This window comes from Sinohyriopsis cumingii, chromosome 7 (assembly GCF_028554795.1).
Source record: "Sinohyriopsis cumingii isolate HCF-2022 chromosome 7, ASM2855479v2, whole genome shotgun sequence".
NCBI lineage: Eukaryota > Metazoa > Mollusca > Bivalvia > Unionida > Unionidae > Sinohyriopsis > Sinohyriopsis cumingii.
The window spans coordinates 81087029-81103415 of NC_142967.1; the positions used below are offsets into that span (position 1 = coordinate 81087029).

The window sequence follows — 16387 nt, forward strand, 5'->3', positions numbered from 1 at the left end:
GAGGTAGTCCATGTCTTGTACTTTCAGCATATCTCCGGACTTCATTGTTGTTGAATGTTCTTAGAAGAGGTAGTCCATGTCTTGTACTTTCAGCATATCTCCGGACTTCATTGTTGTTGAATGTTCTTAGATGAGGTAGTCCACGTCTTGTACTTTCAGCATATCTCTGGACTTCATTGTAGTTGAATGTTCTTAGATGAATTAGTCCATGTCTTGTACTTTCAGCATATCTCTGGACTTCATTGTAGTTGAATGTTCTTAGATGAATTAGTCCATGTCTTGTACTTTCAGCATATCTCCGGACTTCATTGTTGTTGAATGTTCTTAGAAGAGGTAGTCCATGTCTTGTACTTTCAGCATATCTCCGGACTTCATTGTTGTTGAATGTTCTTAGATGAGATAGTCCACGTCTTGTACTTTCAGCATATCTCTGGACTTCATTGTAGTTGAATGTTCTTAGATGAATTAGTCCATGTCTTGTACTTTCAGCATATCTCCGGACTTCATTGTAGTTGAATGTTCTTAGATGAATTAGTCCATGTCTTGTACTTTCAGCATATCTCTGGACTTCATTGTAGTTGAATGTTCTTAGATGAATTAGTCCATGTCTTGTACTTTCAGCATATCTCCGGACTTCATTGTTGTTGAATGTTCTTAGAAGAGGTAGTCCATGTCTTGTACTTTCAGCATATCTCCGGACTTCATTGTAGTTGAATGTTCTTAGATGAGGTAGTCCATGTCTTGTACTTTCAGCATATCTCTGGACTTCATTGTAGTTGAATGTTCTTAGAAGAGGTAGTCCATGTCTTGTACTTTCAGCATATCTCCGGACTTCATTGTAGTTGAATGTTCTTAGATGAATTAGTCCATGTCTTGTACTTTCAGCATATCTCTGGACTTCATTGTAGTTGAATGTTCTTAGATGAATTAGTCCATGTCTTGTACTTTCAGCATATCTCCGGACTTCATTGTTGTTGAATGTTCTTAGATCACGTAGTCCATGTCTTGTACTTTCAGCATATCTCCGGACTTCATTTTGAGAGTACAGGGATTATTAGCTCACCTTGCCTTAATTGCATAATTGTATTTATTTTATTTATTTAACTTCACATGATATCATGGACAATTTAGCACAATTTATTACATGCAAGGAATCTCACCTTTCTTGGACAAGTCAGTACTTCTCCCATTCTTTTATACTTTGCTTTGCAAAGTTGACAACAAATACCATAATCTTCCCTTCTCTTCTAACAAAAACATCATATAAAATTATGTAAAAACAATGCCACAAAAGCTAGATATCAGTATGAAACTTGTAACCAGCATTGCATGCAACTCCTAAAAAAATAGAAATTAATAATTTATGTCAGCAGATGGGAGGAACCTTTTGGCATTATTTTATCACCTCCGCTAGCTTCCTTGAGGGGGCCCCGAGTGGGCTAAAGCACTCTCCGTTATGGATCACTGCCATCTCACCTATGTCTGCGTGGGTTCGAGTCTCGGATTCGGCTAGTGTGGGTATGTGAGAAAGCTTGCCAGTAGCTTCTCGTGGGTTGGTAGTTCTTTCCAGGGTTTTCCCGGGTTCTTCCTCCACCATTATTACTGGCCGCCATGCATAGCCTATCGTGTGCTGAAAAATGGCGTTATACCCTACAACAACAACAACCTTCCTTGAGGCATTATTGTATCACTTGGTCTTAAGGCCAAGGGAGCTTATGACATGGTATGATCTTGTGTCATGTGTCATTTTTCACAATTGCCCTATTCAAGATCTCAGAAAAAAATACTAGACCAATTTAATCCAAACTTGGCAGAGAGCTTTTACACATGAGAACCTTTTGAGTTTTATACAAATGTTGCAAACCAATCATCAGATATGACTCATTTGTTTAAATAAGTAAACCTTTAAAGGACTTCTCTAAGCTCTCAGCAGAATTTAACATTTGATTGATAGATTCCTGCATGGAAACTTTTCACCTTGTGTAAAATTTATAGCCAATGTGATAGAAGGAAAACAAAATCTTTAAATGACTTTCTCTGTGAAGCCATTCATTAATATTTAACCAAATTGGCCATCTGCTCATTTGGCCATCAAACAAATATCAAACAGATGACCACTCTTAGACTGTCTTAGGCCTGTTTTAATTATAGGTTATTGTGTTTTTACTCTTGGATATTGTGAGTGAGATGGAAAAAAATACATACCTGTTTGTTAAATAATAAATTTATTGCATACCATTTTTATTAAATTATACATTGCAGAAATATTGCTTTTTACAAAATTAAAAGAGATAAAATGTGACTTGTGTTTGTGCACTGTTGCATCATAACAAACTTGCTGTGATGTCATGTAACATAGCAACAAACTTGCTGGGTCCTCTGTGTGTGCTGAACAGCAAGTCCACTTTGTCCTCAGTGTGTGCTGAACAGCAAGTCCTTGGTACATCCTTTTGGTGGAAATTTTTACTAGCTAATTCTCTGCAGTGTATTTGTATAGGAAGCCATACAAAAGGTATATCAGAAGTTGGGTTAGAAATATTATACATGAGATTTATTTAAAATAGAATCACATGCAGATGTGTTCCAGGTACACAAATACTAATTAGATATGTGAAATGGTAATTACTGCACAAAATGACAATTTGGAATATTAATTAAACCTGGGGAAAACTTTGTGAATGCTATCCTTAATTTTCTGCAGCATGCTAAGTTAGCAAAAATATCCAAACAGCATTTGAATTGATCCAGTGATCCATAAGTGTCATGAAGAATTTTTAAAGCCAGTGATGTTTTGCAATATGAACAGTTATGTCCTTTAATCAAATCGTTATCCCATTAGTATTTATTGATACAGAGTGCATTTTTGCTGTCACACAATTGTTCTCTGAACCGAACATTTAATACAATTACTAGTGTAATAGATTTTAACTGATTAATCAAAACACATAATAAGTTTCCTTTTCATATATCTGTATTAATTTCTTAGTGCTTTGATTTATATTTTCATCACATTTCCGGGTAAAGTTGATACCTTTGCATTGTAACATACATTTCCAGGTAATGTTGATACCTTTGTATTGTAACATACATTTCCAGGTAATGTTGATACCTTTGCATTGTAACATACATTTCCAGGTAATGTTGATACCTTTGCATTGTAACATACATTTCCAGGTAATGTTGATACCTTTGCATTGTAACATACATTTCCAGGTAATGTTGATACCTTTGCATTGTAACATACATTTCCAGGTAATGTTGATACCTTTGCATTGTAACATACATTTCCAGGTAATGTTGATACCTTTGCATTGTAACATACAAGTGCTCGTTTTATAAATTATCGTCTTTTCTGTTTTCAGAATATAAGAGAAGAGGCTCATGCATGGTACCATGTAATACAGAAATATCTTATCCTGGGTGACACTCATCGTAAGTTATGTCTCCTTTTGTACCCAGTCCTCTATAAAAATAGGGAAACATAGGATTTGTCTTGTCTATCCATCTGTCTGTTGGTCCATTCTTCCTTCCATCACACTTCATCTTGTCAATGCATCTAGCACAACAGTTTTTAGCTCTGCAATTCAAATAAAAAAAGGGGCTTATCTGTTGTCCATCTTTTTATGGTTGTTATCACTACTTCTCACCTGCTATTTAGAGAAGTCATGAAACTTGGTGGATGCAGTTTCATTGTTGATTTCTGGTTGGCCCTAAATGAAAATGATACCCCACAAACATTCATGAAACTTGGTGGATGCAGTTTCATTGTTGATTTCTGGTTGGCCCTAAATGAAAATGATACCCCACAAACATTCATGAAACTTGGTGGATGCAGTTTCATTGTTGATTTCTGGTTGGCCCTAAATGAAAATGATACCCCACAAACATTCATGAAACTTGGTGGATGCAGTTTCATTGTTGATTTCTGGTTGGCCCTAAATGAAAATGATACCCCACAAACATTCATGAAACTTGGTGGATACAGTTTCATTGTTGATTTCTGGTTGGCCCTAAATGAAAATGATACCCCACAAACATTCATGAAACTTGGTGGATGCAGTTTCATTGTTGATTTCTGGTTGGCCCTAAATGAAAATGATACCCCACAAACATTCATGAAACTTGGTAGATGCAGTTTCATTGTTGATTTCTGGTTGGCCCTAAATGAAAATGATACCCCACAAACATTCATGAAACTTGGTGGATGCAGTTTCATTGTTGATTTCTGGTTGGCCCTAAATGAAAATGATACCCCACAAACATTCATGAAACTTGGTGGATGCAGTTTCATTGTTGATTTCTGGTTGGCCCTAAATGAAAATGATACCCCACAAACATTCATGAAACTTGGTGGATGCAGTTTCATTGTTGATTTCTGGTTGGCCCTAAATGAAAATGATACCCCACAAACATTCATGAAACTTGGTGGATGCAGTTTCATTGTTGATTTCTGGTTGGCCCTAAATGAAAATGATACCCCACAAACATTCATGAAACTTGGTGGATGCAGTTTCATTGTTGATTTCTGGTTGGCCCTAAATGAAAATGATACCCCACAAACATTCATGAAACTTGGTGGATGCAGTTTCATTGTTGATTTCTGGTTGGCCCTAAATGAAAATGATACCCCACAAACATTCATGAAACTTGGTGGATGCAGTTTCATTGTTGATTTCTGGTTGGCCCTAAATGAAAATGATACCCCACAAACATTCATGAAACTTGGTGGATGCAGTTTCATTGTTGATTTCTGGTTGGCCCTAAATGAAAATGATACCCCACAAACATTCATGAAACTTGGTGGATGCAGTTTCATTGTTGATTTCTGGTTGGCCCTAAATGAAAATGATACCCCACAAACATTCATGAAACTTGGTGGATGCAGTTTCATTGTTGATTTCTGGTTGGCCCTAAATGAAAATGATACCCCACAAACATTCATGAAACTTGGTGGATGCAGTTTCATTGTTGATTTCTGGTTGGCCCTAAATGAAAATGATACCCCACAAACATTCATGAAACTTGGTGGATGCAGTTTCATTGTTGATTTCTGGTTGGCCCTAAATGAAAATGATACCCCACAAACATTCATGAAACTTGGTGGATGCAGTTTCATTGTTGATTTCTGGTTGGCCCTAAATGAAAATGATACCCCACAAACATTCATGAAACTTGGTGGATGCAGTTTCATTGTTGATTTCTGGTTGGCCCTAAATGAAAATGATACAAACATTCATGGTGACCATCTTGAAAATCATGTTAATACTAATCCTTCTGAATGAACGTCATTGCTTTTCTCTAAGGGGGTGATTGCCAGTTATTATGTGGGGCCCCGAGTGGTCTACAGCACTCTCTGTTATGGATCAATGCCATCTCACCTCTGTTTGTGTGGGTTCGAGTCTCGGGTTCAGTCAATGTGAGAAAGCTTGCCAGTAGCTTCTCGTGGGTCGGTGGTTCTTTCCGGGGTTTTCCCGGGTTCTTCCTTCACCATTAATACTGTCCACCATGTTTAGCCTGTCATGTGCTGAAAAATGGCATTAAACCCAACAACAACCAGTTATTATGTACTTTTCAGAGAGTGACTTAAGTAAGGTGAAGTTATTTGCATTTCCAACATGCGCAATGGAGAGAATGTTGGCATACCTCTATGCCACTTTGATGTAATGTGGCTGACATTTCTTTGGATATTGTACTTGTGGAAATTGTACATGATCTAAGCACACATTAGATTCTTTATCTTTACAAATCTAACCCTATGCAAAATACAAAACTGTAGAGTGTCACCTTAATATGAATTGTTTTAGATGGTCCTAAATGAAAATGGTGTGGATCAAATATCTAACATGGCAACCTTGGTGGCCATTTTGAAAATCTTGTTATCACTACTCATACTGAACGTGTATTCATACGAACATGGGGTTTTCAGTTAAAGACATTTTATATGCCTACTATAACACAGAAAATATTATGGTGTTGTACATCAAACTGTTAACAATTCCATTTCCCCACAATAACTCTAGTTTTCCACCATTTGCAATTACAAAAGTTTATGAATGTCTTTTACTTAGGGTTAGGAAAAATATCAATCAATTGCAGGGTTAAATGGTCAGAGCTCAATGTTACCGTCACAGACCAAAAAAATGGTATCCACTAACATTAGATACCTGGATCAACTTCGAGGATATCTTGCATATGGCATACAAAATGATCCTACCAATTTGAGGGTAAAAAGGACAATTGTCAAGGTCACCGATTGAAGGAGAAAAAGATGTTTTTTGCACAATATATTCAGTTCAACATCACAGACCAGGACCAGACTTGAATGGATTGCATGTATGGTAACAAAAACGCATATTGATTTTCGGGGGTGGGGTGGAAAAAAAGGAAAGATCAGGGTCACTGATTGAAAGAAGAAAAATGGTTTTTGCATAATAAGTTGTATGTAACAGTACCAGGACCAGATTTTTGGGATGGTTTGCACTTGGGGCAAGAAAGAAACCTATTGATTTTCACATCTAAATAAGAAAATGATTTCTCAACAGTAGCATTAATTCTACATCACAGATCTGGACCAAACTTTGTGGTGGGCTTACACTTGGTGTGAGGAAGAAGCATATACATTTTGTATGTTTTTTTTAAAAATCGTTGGACATGGTCATTGTGTTTGAGAGAAAAATATGGCTTTTGCATACAATATCAGTTCTTAGCCATATACTGTTAGCAAAGGTTTTGAATAATATACACAGTGAGTACAGAAGAATCATTTTGGGGATCAAAAGGTCGAATATCAAGGTCACTGAATGAACAATCTGATTAAAATCAGATCTCCACTGCCCTACTTGAAGATCTGGTAGCGACCACTTAGGGGTCATGTTCTGGTGACCTTTGAATGAACCAATGGAAATGTAGCTTTCAGAAATCTAAAAGTGAATAAAATCAGTCGGTACATTGATGCTTTTCAGCCATACTGCTCAGTCTCCCAGACGTGAAAATGCAAGATCTTTTGTAATTCATTTTGTGTCTTATTCAATATTATATGTCCTTAGCTGTAGTGGCCTAAATCTGATTGCATTGTTTCTCAGTAATTTAATAACAAAATATTACATATGACTCTGCAAGATTTCAGATCTATCATTTGGTTACATTGATAACATTTACAAATCTCATTCCACCAGGTTTGGTAGAGCTGATGTATGAGTGGGTAAGGCAGGGCAAGCATGACAACATGAGAGTGCCAATGCATCTTCTCCGATTTATGGTCCATCTGGTCCTTTTCTTCAGGGCCACACATCAAGCTATGAAGGTAACAATAATTACATATAAAGCTATGAAGGTAACAATAATTACACACACATCAAGCTATGAAAGTAACAATAATTACACATAAAGCTATGAAGGTAACAATAATTACACATCAAGCTATGAAGGTAACAATAATTACACATCAAGCTATGAAGGTAACAATAATTACATATCAAGCTATGAAGGTAACAATAATTACACACATATCAAGCTATGAAGGTAACAATAATTACACATCAGGCTATGAAGGTAACAATAATTACACATCAAGCTATGAAGGTAACAATAATTACACACACATCAGGCTATGAAGGTAACAGTAATTACATACACATCAAACTATGAAGGTAATAATAATTACACACATCAAGCTATGAAGGTAACAGTAATTACACATCAAGGTATGAAGGTAACAGTAATTACACATCAAACTATGAAGGTAACAGTAATTACACCAAGGTATGAAGGTAACAGTAATTACACACATCAAGGTATGAAGGTAACAGTAATTACATCAAGCTATGAAGGTAACAGTAATTACACACATCAAGCTATGAAGGTAACAGTAATTACACATCAAGGTATGAAGGTAACAGTAATTACACACATCAAGCTATGAAGGTAACAATAATTACACACATCAAGCTGTGAAGGTAACAATAATTACACATCAAGCTATGAAGGTAACTAATTACACATCAAGCTATGAAGGTAACAATAATTACACACATCAAACTATGAAGGTAACAATAATTACACACACATCAAGCTATGAAGGTAACAATAATTACACACACATCCAGCTATGAAGGTAACAATAATTACACACACATCCAGCTATGAAGGTAACAATAATTACACATCAAGCTATGAAGGTAACAGTAATTACACATCAAGCTATGAAGGTAACGATAATTACAATGAGAATTGGGGAGTTTCATTTATGGGGAATAGATTGTGAAGTTTTGAGCATGGTTTGAAATACACGAATTTGTTGGGCTTATCCAGTCACTGTTATAAATTTCCTATGTTGCCATCCAGTCATTGTTATGAATTTCCTATGTTGCCATCCAGTCACTGTTAACGAATTTCCTATGTTGCAATCCAGTCACTGTTATGAATTTCCTATGTTACATCCCAGTCACTGTTATGAATTTCCTATGTTGCTATCCAGTCACTGTTATGAATTTCCTGTGTTGTTAATGAAGAAACAACTCTGTATCAGATTGTGTTTTACATCAAAATGTTCTGATATAATGGACATTCTTTGAAGAAGAAAAAACTGGCATGACATTTAATATGAAATTTTTTATTTTATTTGCTTAACATTTTTGTAACCACTTGCAGTTCAAATTGAATCTGAACTTCTTACATGTGGTCAGCAAACTTGTATTGGGAGCTTTTTTGAATAAAGGTGTCATGTCACATTGACATACATTTGTGGTTTATTTAACATTGCTTAAAAATTTTACTTTTGCAACAGAAGAAGCAGGGATCTTGCTCACTACCAAACCTTGTTTTTACTGGATTGTAGAATAGAGTCCTAAAATACTGTAAATCAAAATGTTTCAGCCTTATGAAATTGTAAAGAATATTTAATTCAGGCACTTTCGTGACATAAAGTCTTTAATAGCATGAATTACTACTCATGTCAATATCATTTATTCAGCTACCATATGATTAAGCATTATGTATTTTGATCTTCATCTGTCTCCATGTCTGTTGCATATCTTGTTTCAGAACAATAACAAAAGTTGTTCACCATCTACAGTAAGCAAACTTTGTACATGTTTTCCCATTGGGTTAGGAAGAACCCTATCAATTTCAGGTGCAAAAGCTCAGAAGTCAAGGTAACTGGGGTCAAAAAGGCTGGGATCACATCAGACTCTTAAACAAAATAGACAGATTTCATTGCTTTAAGCTGTTCCAGTAAAACATACTTCAGGTTCAGGGAAGGCATTTTAACATGGAGTAGTCACCAACAGATAAAATTTATATTTTTTTAAAATTATTTTCATATGAGATCACTCCAATGGCCTAGTGGATAGAACATCTGCCTCAGATGCGGGAGGTTATGTGTTCGAACCCCGGCCAAGTCATACTGAAGACTTATAAAAATGGTACTTGCAGCTGCCTCACTTTGGTGCTCAGCATTAAGAGGTTAGTGTTAGGACTGGTCGGCCTGGTGTCAGGATAATGTGACTGGGTGGGACATCGTGCTACATGTCTGCAGCATGATGCCCCAGTGCTAGACATCGCTATGCATTATTTGAACATACATGGTACCCTGGGAAGGCTGTTGTTGTTGTAGGGTTTAATGTCATTTTTCAGCACAAGATAGACTATACATGGTGACCACTGTAAATGGTGGAGGAAGAACCTGGGAAACGCCCAGAAAGAACCACTAACCCATGAGAAGCTACTGGCAAGCTTTTTCACGTACCCACAATGGCCAAATCAGAGACTCGAACCCACGCAGACAGAGGTCAGATGGCAGTGATCTGTAACAGTGAGCGCTTTAGACCACTCGACCACTCAGGCCCCCCCCGACCAGGAAGGCAGTTGTTTTAAAATATATATGCCAGGGCATTTGGATTACTTAAACATTTCATGTGAAAATGTGTGAGTGTGTGATTTGGATTTTCATCGTAGTTGTAACAATTTTTCAGTGATATCGTGCTACCTATATTCATTATAACATCAGTCAACAATAAAAAATATACCATCACCACCTATCTTTTTAATCTGAAATTTTATCTTGATCTTTTAATCTTAGTCATATCCTAGTTTGCCTAAAATTATTTTCTCAAATAACTTTTTATGTCTCATAAGGAGTTGAAAAGAGACTGTGTAGTAAATGTTCTGTTTGATCCCAAAATGATTACCATGTAAGATTTAGATTGGTTCAAGCTTGTTATCCATCATTTAAGCCTATGGGCTGTACTGGACTGGACCTCTGTTCCCAGTCAGAGAAAACATTTGGTTTTCACTGGTCTTACCCATCATTTTGTCTTAAAATTCTCAATTCAATTATAATTGAATTTCTCAAAACTGGTTTTGGAAAATCATGGAAATAAATTTCAAAGTGTCATTAGCAGTAAATATTTAGTTCTAAAACATAAAATGATTTTCTTCACTTGCAGGCAAGAATGATTTTGTTTACTATCAGAATCAAAGGCCTAAATGGATAAGAACCAAGTCCTTTACTTTCTCAAAAGAGTCTATAGTTTTTGATTGTTTGAATGCCAGCAATGACATCATAGTAAAATTTGGGATTCCTTCTTCTTTCAGACTGTTTCTATCTTGTCCATTATTTTCTTAATGTGTTGCTATCGTATTATAAAACTTATTTGATTTCTTCGTCTCATATTCCCAAATTACTGCATTCAATCTTGTATCCCCAGTGTGGCTTCTCTCCTCACTTGTATCCCCAGTGTGGCTTCTCTCCTCACTTGTATCCCCAGTGTGGCTTCTCTCCTTATTTGCTTATTCCATTGTTATCAGAGACCATAAAGCACTTTCATACCATAAATAATGCTGATTTGTCTTTTACCCTGATGTCCAATGATAAGGAGGAATGTTTTTCTACTGGTGCCCAATGGTGATAAGGAGGAATGCTAATTCTTTTACAGAGAATGTTAAATTGTTTTACATCTGTGTATTCAACTTAGAAGTCTGCTAAATTGGCAGCAGTACAGAACATTGAGATACCAGCTTTCAAATTGTAATTTAAAAATTAAAAGCTGTATATGTTTTAATACATTAAATGCCAATAAGATATTAAACACCATACTGCTAATTTAATTGATATTGCCAAAATATTGTGTTATACTGTGCTTGGTATCTTTTGAAAGAATCATCACTGTCAAATGTTAAAGTGTAATCACAAAATTGTTTAACACTTTTTATTTGAGATATTTGATTTTGGTGTATTAGATTGTTATCTCTTTCAATATTTGTGCAATGCCTGGTGCATTAAACTGAGTTGCAGGACATGGATAAGGAACACTGCTTGTTAAATTTATTTTCAATCTAGTTTTGCACATTTTCCAACATCAGCTAAATTATGAACTGTGTCATTTTACAGGAGGAGTTGACCAATGCCATTATAGAGGCCTATATAGAGAATCTAATTACTGAGAAACATCACCAGCTTGTGGCTCATTATGTCTCTCACTTGCCATCAGAAGCCCAGGTGTACTGGTATGCCAAGTTTCTAGAAGGTAAATCTCAATGCTCATGATGATTACAAATTGGATCTTTAGTTTTTTTTGTGCTAATTCTGCACCAGTGCAATGTTATAGCATATTTTATTCCAACCCTATTATACATCTATGCAGTTATACCACATTTTCTTCCAACCCCATTATACATCTATGCAGTTCTACCACGTTCTCCTCAAACCCAATTATACATCTATGCAGTTATACCAGTTTCCTCAAACCCCATTACATTTATGTAAGCGTTCCTGCCTAAAACTCCACCCTAAAGAATGAATCAGAATTTTGAAACAATCATACATATCTATAGACCTTCCACAATTATAGCCAAAAGTTTGAAGTGATTATCTTATATGGTGTGTGAGGAGTAACATAAGGCATAGATAGGCAGGATAACATAATCCTTGTCTTTAAAGAGTATAGGGATGATAAAAATTCTGGTCTTCAAAGGGTGTAGGGATAAAATAACAATCTTGGTCATCAGAGAGTATAGGGATAATAACAATCCTGGTCTTCAGAGAGTATAGGGATCATAACAGTCCTGGTCTTCAGAGAGTATTGGGATAGTGACACCAAATACAGCATAGTCTCAGATATTCAATGTAATATTTTCTGTGCAGTTTTAAAAAAACTTCTTGTCATTTAATTTTCCCCTCAAAAATTCATTTACTGTAACAAAAACAGTTCTGGTCACAGTGATGAATGTTATATGATGCATCCAAGTGCTTGTTTGACACTGATCATCTTGCATTTTTCGACTTCAAAACATCGTATTGCTGTATAATGTTATATTTCACATTTTTTTATGTGAGCTTGTGTGGAATCATGACATTATGAGAAATATAAAAGCTTGACAGCTGAGGCGACCAAATATAATTTGAGTCTCATGACAGAACATTTACCAATTTAAAAACAAATCAACAGCATTGTTCACTCGTTGCTTTGTTGCATATAAAAATATTTGAACTCTGAAGTCATTGAATAACTTCCATGTTTTGCTTGCCAAGGCTTGCATTATATAGAAATTATTCAACTGGCATTATAAATGTAACCTAAAGTGACCATTCATGCATGATCATCATTATCCTCCATAGGTATCACAGACAGGGAGGAGCAGCAACAGTGTCTTTCTTTGGCAGAGAAAGCAGGTCTGGATATCCCCCTCATAACAAAGACAGTAGTGGAGAACATTCGCAGTCACTCAGACATAAACTTCAGAAGCCTGTCGTACCAACAGCAAGAAGTCACAACAGTGACAGAGGTCAGCTTATGTTATACATGCTCAGTATTAGCAGTTTAGCACCAAAATAGCTTGTATGATGTACCCCAGTTCATATGCATAGTTAAAATATAATAATAATAATGTCGTCAATGAGGGTGAATCCATTATGCTTACATACACCAATCTAGCTAGAAGCTCTTATTATGTATTACATATTTACAAGTGCATAAGTATCAACCTGTGTATTTACCTCTAATGTCGTTAATGTCCCCCAACTGGGAGTGTGTATTTTCCCCTAATGTCCCCCCACTGGAAGTGTGTTTTTACTCCTAATGTCCTCCATTGAGAGTGCATTTACCCATAATGTCACCCGATTAGGAGTGTCTATTTTCCTCTAATGTCCCCAACTGGGCATGTCTATTTTCCCCCAATGCCCCTGCCCCCATGTGTATTTACCCCAAATGTACCCCCACTGGAAGTGTGTATTTACTGCTAATGTCCCCCAATTGGGAATTTGTATTTACCTCTATTGTGCCCCCACCAGGAGTGTTGATTTACCTCTATTATCACTCCCTCCCCAGGGAGTGTGTATTTACCCCTAATGTCCCCACACAGGAAGTGTGTATTTACCCCTAATGTCCCCCTACTGGGTGTGTGTATTTACCTCTAATGTCCCTCACTGGGAATGTGTATTTACTCTTGATGTCCCCCCCACTGAGAGTGTGTATTTGCCTCTAATGCCCCCCACTGGGAGTGTGTATTTACCTCTAATGTCCCCCGATTGGGAGTGTGTGTTTACCTCAAATGTCCCCCACTGCGAGTGTGTATTTATTTTTAATGTCCCCCCCCCCACTGGCAGTATCTTTTTACCCCAAATGTCCCCCCACTGGGAAAGTGTATTTACCTCTATTGTCCCCCCATTGGCAGTTTGTATTTACCCCTAATGTCCCCCTCCCCCACTGGGAGCTGCAGCAGCTCAGTTAGTTGAGCATCAAACTCAAAATGCATGGGATGTGGGTTTGATACTCAGGCCAACCTGAGTCTGCTACCTCTGTGTTTTCTTGGAAAGGCATGTGGCTCCTATTTTCTCAGCATGAAAATATCTTTGTTACAGATGCCATTAAAGCACAAAGTCAACATTTTTTTTACACACAACCCTTCCTCTTTCTTACAGACACATGTATAGATTATACTTTCTTTCTCACTCAGACCCAGATCTCCACAATTGTGTGTGTATATATATACTTTTGTGTCAGTATAAAAGTTCTGAAGAATTTGTGAACAAACATTCATTTCTACATGTACATGAAGCCTTCAAAATAGATAGATAAAATACAAATGAAATGCAGATGTAAAATATACATGGATAAAATGTATTTTATTTCATTACTTTTTGTGGTTTTCCAAAAATTTAATTTTCATCACATTGTAAATATACCTCTGATCAAGCAGGGAATTCTATTTCTCCTTCACAAATGGATCATTTTATGTTGACTCTATAAATGTGTGGCTTATAGGAACCATGCAGTCTGCAAAATGGGTATCCAGAGAATTCATCGACAAAATAGATATCTGAGGAATGCCTCCATAAAACAGGTATCCATGGAATGCATGCACAAAATAGATATAGAAGGAATGCAAGTGAATTGTGTGCTTTTTCTGCTTAACTTTTAACATCAGATTAGATTGTACTTGTATTTTGATTAGATTGTACTTGTATTTTGAAACAGGAAGACCGCAAGAAGATTGAAGCCATTAACTGGCTGGTGTTTGATGAATCCCAGAGAGCAGAGGCCATGAAGCAAACCAATGCTGTGATGCGGTCATTTATTGGTAATTGAATGTCTTCTGGCACATCCTGCCATATTAGTCAAGAACTAATATTGTAAATTCATGAAAAATTATCTCAGCTTGTTTTTGTTTTTGTTTTGTGGAATTAAGAATGCATTAATACAAAACCTTGAAGAAAGCTTGTCACCGAGTAGTAACAAACAAGTAGCCATTAATAATCCACACACTTTTATAAGATTACACACAGAGTGTATGATTACAAAGCTTGTACTTCACAAAAATGTCTTTTTCTTCAGCATTAAAACTGTGCCTTAGTTATTTCTTGCAAGGGTCCCAGAATTGCAGTGGATGATTTAAAGAGCTCTTTCATGCTAAAATTTATATTTTAGTTTTATTATTTAAGCTCACAGATAAAAAAAGAAAAGGGGGGTTAATTTTTTAAAAAACTTATTCTAAATGAGAAGCAGAATTGTTGTAGAATAATATTTTGGGGGGAATTAAAAGCATTCACAACACTTGGCTTTCCGTAATAGTGCATAAATGCTTGACAAATAAATTGTGCTTTTGTAAAACAGCCATATTCCATGCCAGCTTGTAACAATTTTTTTCTCCATCAGCTGTAAAGAAGTTGGAGGCAGCAAGAGAAATTTTTGAAAAACTTCCTCCCGACTCTGTAGATGTGATACACAGGATGTGGCATTTACAGGTGACTCTTCTGTTTAACTATTTATCTTCCTCTTTTTATCTTATATCAAATAGAAAGAAGAAAAAAACTTTTACATGCATATGTAAGTGTTCATAGAATGTCATAAAGTACACTTACAGATCAGGAATAAATCACCATTATGCAGTTCCTTATTTTTTGGCAGCCACAAAATGATGCGGAAAATTTGACATAGCTTTAAAGACACAAGATTATGCTGCAGAAATGATAGTATCATTTTAACTCTTGCTCATGAACAGTTCTTATATTTCTTTGTTGAATATGTCACCTGATTACATTAACATTAGGGAAAGAACCTCTGCTACCTTCAAATCCAGCTGTTCCTGAAAGAAAGAAACAAACAAAATATCTTTTCCATCTATATATGATCTAAACAAAGGAAAGTAATTTGTAGATTACCTCCCCTGACTTCCAGTGGGTTGCCACCCATATCCCAGATGCTTCCAAAGATGCTTTCACTCAAGACCTCCGAAATCCATTGTAGTTTTTGCTACTTCTTAGACAATCCAGAAGTGGTTGATATATACAACATTTCTAGGTTGCTGTTCATTTCTGCTATCCTTTATTGTCCATGTGATATCAATCAGTAAGACTCGCATATCAATATTTTTAATTTGCAATCTTTGTTTTTTTTATGCATTTCTTTTATAGGCCTCATTATTGCAAGTTTGCCTAATGAGTATAATTCGTATATTGGCTGTATGTTTTTCTCTCTTATCATTTTGGAGATGTCCAGCAAGTGTAAGTAATGCAAAGTCACAATTGATTATTAGATGTGCCTTCCTTGTACTATATGTTCATCATCACATCTGTGTAGTGTGTACACATTGTAGGCTGTACACATAGTAGGCTGAAGACAAATTGTCCAAGAGCCTAAAGAAGAAGGCTTGTTCTAAATTGTGTGACCAGGACATGTTGGAATCAATAGCAAGCACAAAGAGTCATAGAACTGTACCAACAGTGACAATCACTTCTGACCCTGTTTTGATGGAATTATGAATATTATGTCTCATACAAGAAGCTCTGTGTACAAGGTCACCAATGAGTGATTTGGATGTAATTGGGATGGATTTTGCCCCATTTTGCTTGCCAACTGGGCACAGGTTCTCACAAATGCCCATGTATGGC

The 16387-nt window shown here is 36.2% G+C and overlaps 1 protein-coding gene across 1 annotated transcript in view; it reads left to right on the forward strand.

Annotated features, from left to right (window-relative positions):
- The window catches only part of LOC149795618 (nuclear pore complex protein Nup107-like), a 110600-nt gene that overhangs the window by 77367 nt on the left and 16846 nt on the right, over positions 1 to 16387 (forward strand). The window contains exons 17-22 of the mRNA XM_089965447.1: positions 3363 to 3432; positions 7176 to 7303; positions 11390 to 11525; positions 12617 to 12783; positions 14475 to 14577; positions 15153 to 15241. Coding sequence (XP_089821573.1) covers positions 3363 to 3432; positions 7176 to 7303; positions 11390 to 11525; positions 12617 to 12783; positions 14475 to 14577; positions 15153 to 15241 — 693 coding nt within the window. The remainder of the gene's footprint in view (positions 1 to 3362; positions 3433 to 7175; positions 7304 to 11389; positions 11526 to 12616; positions 12784 to 14474; positions 14578 to 15152; positions 15242 to 16387) is intronic.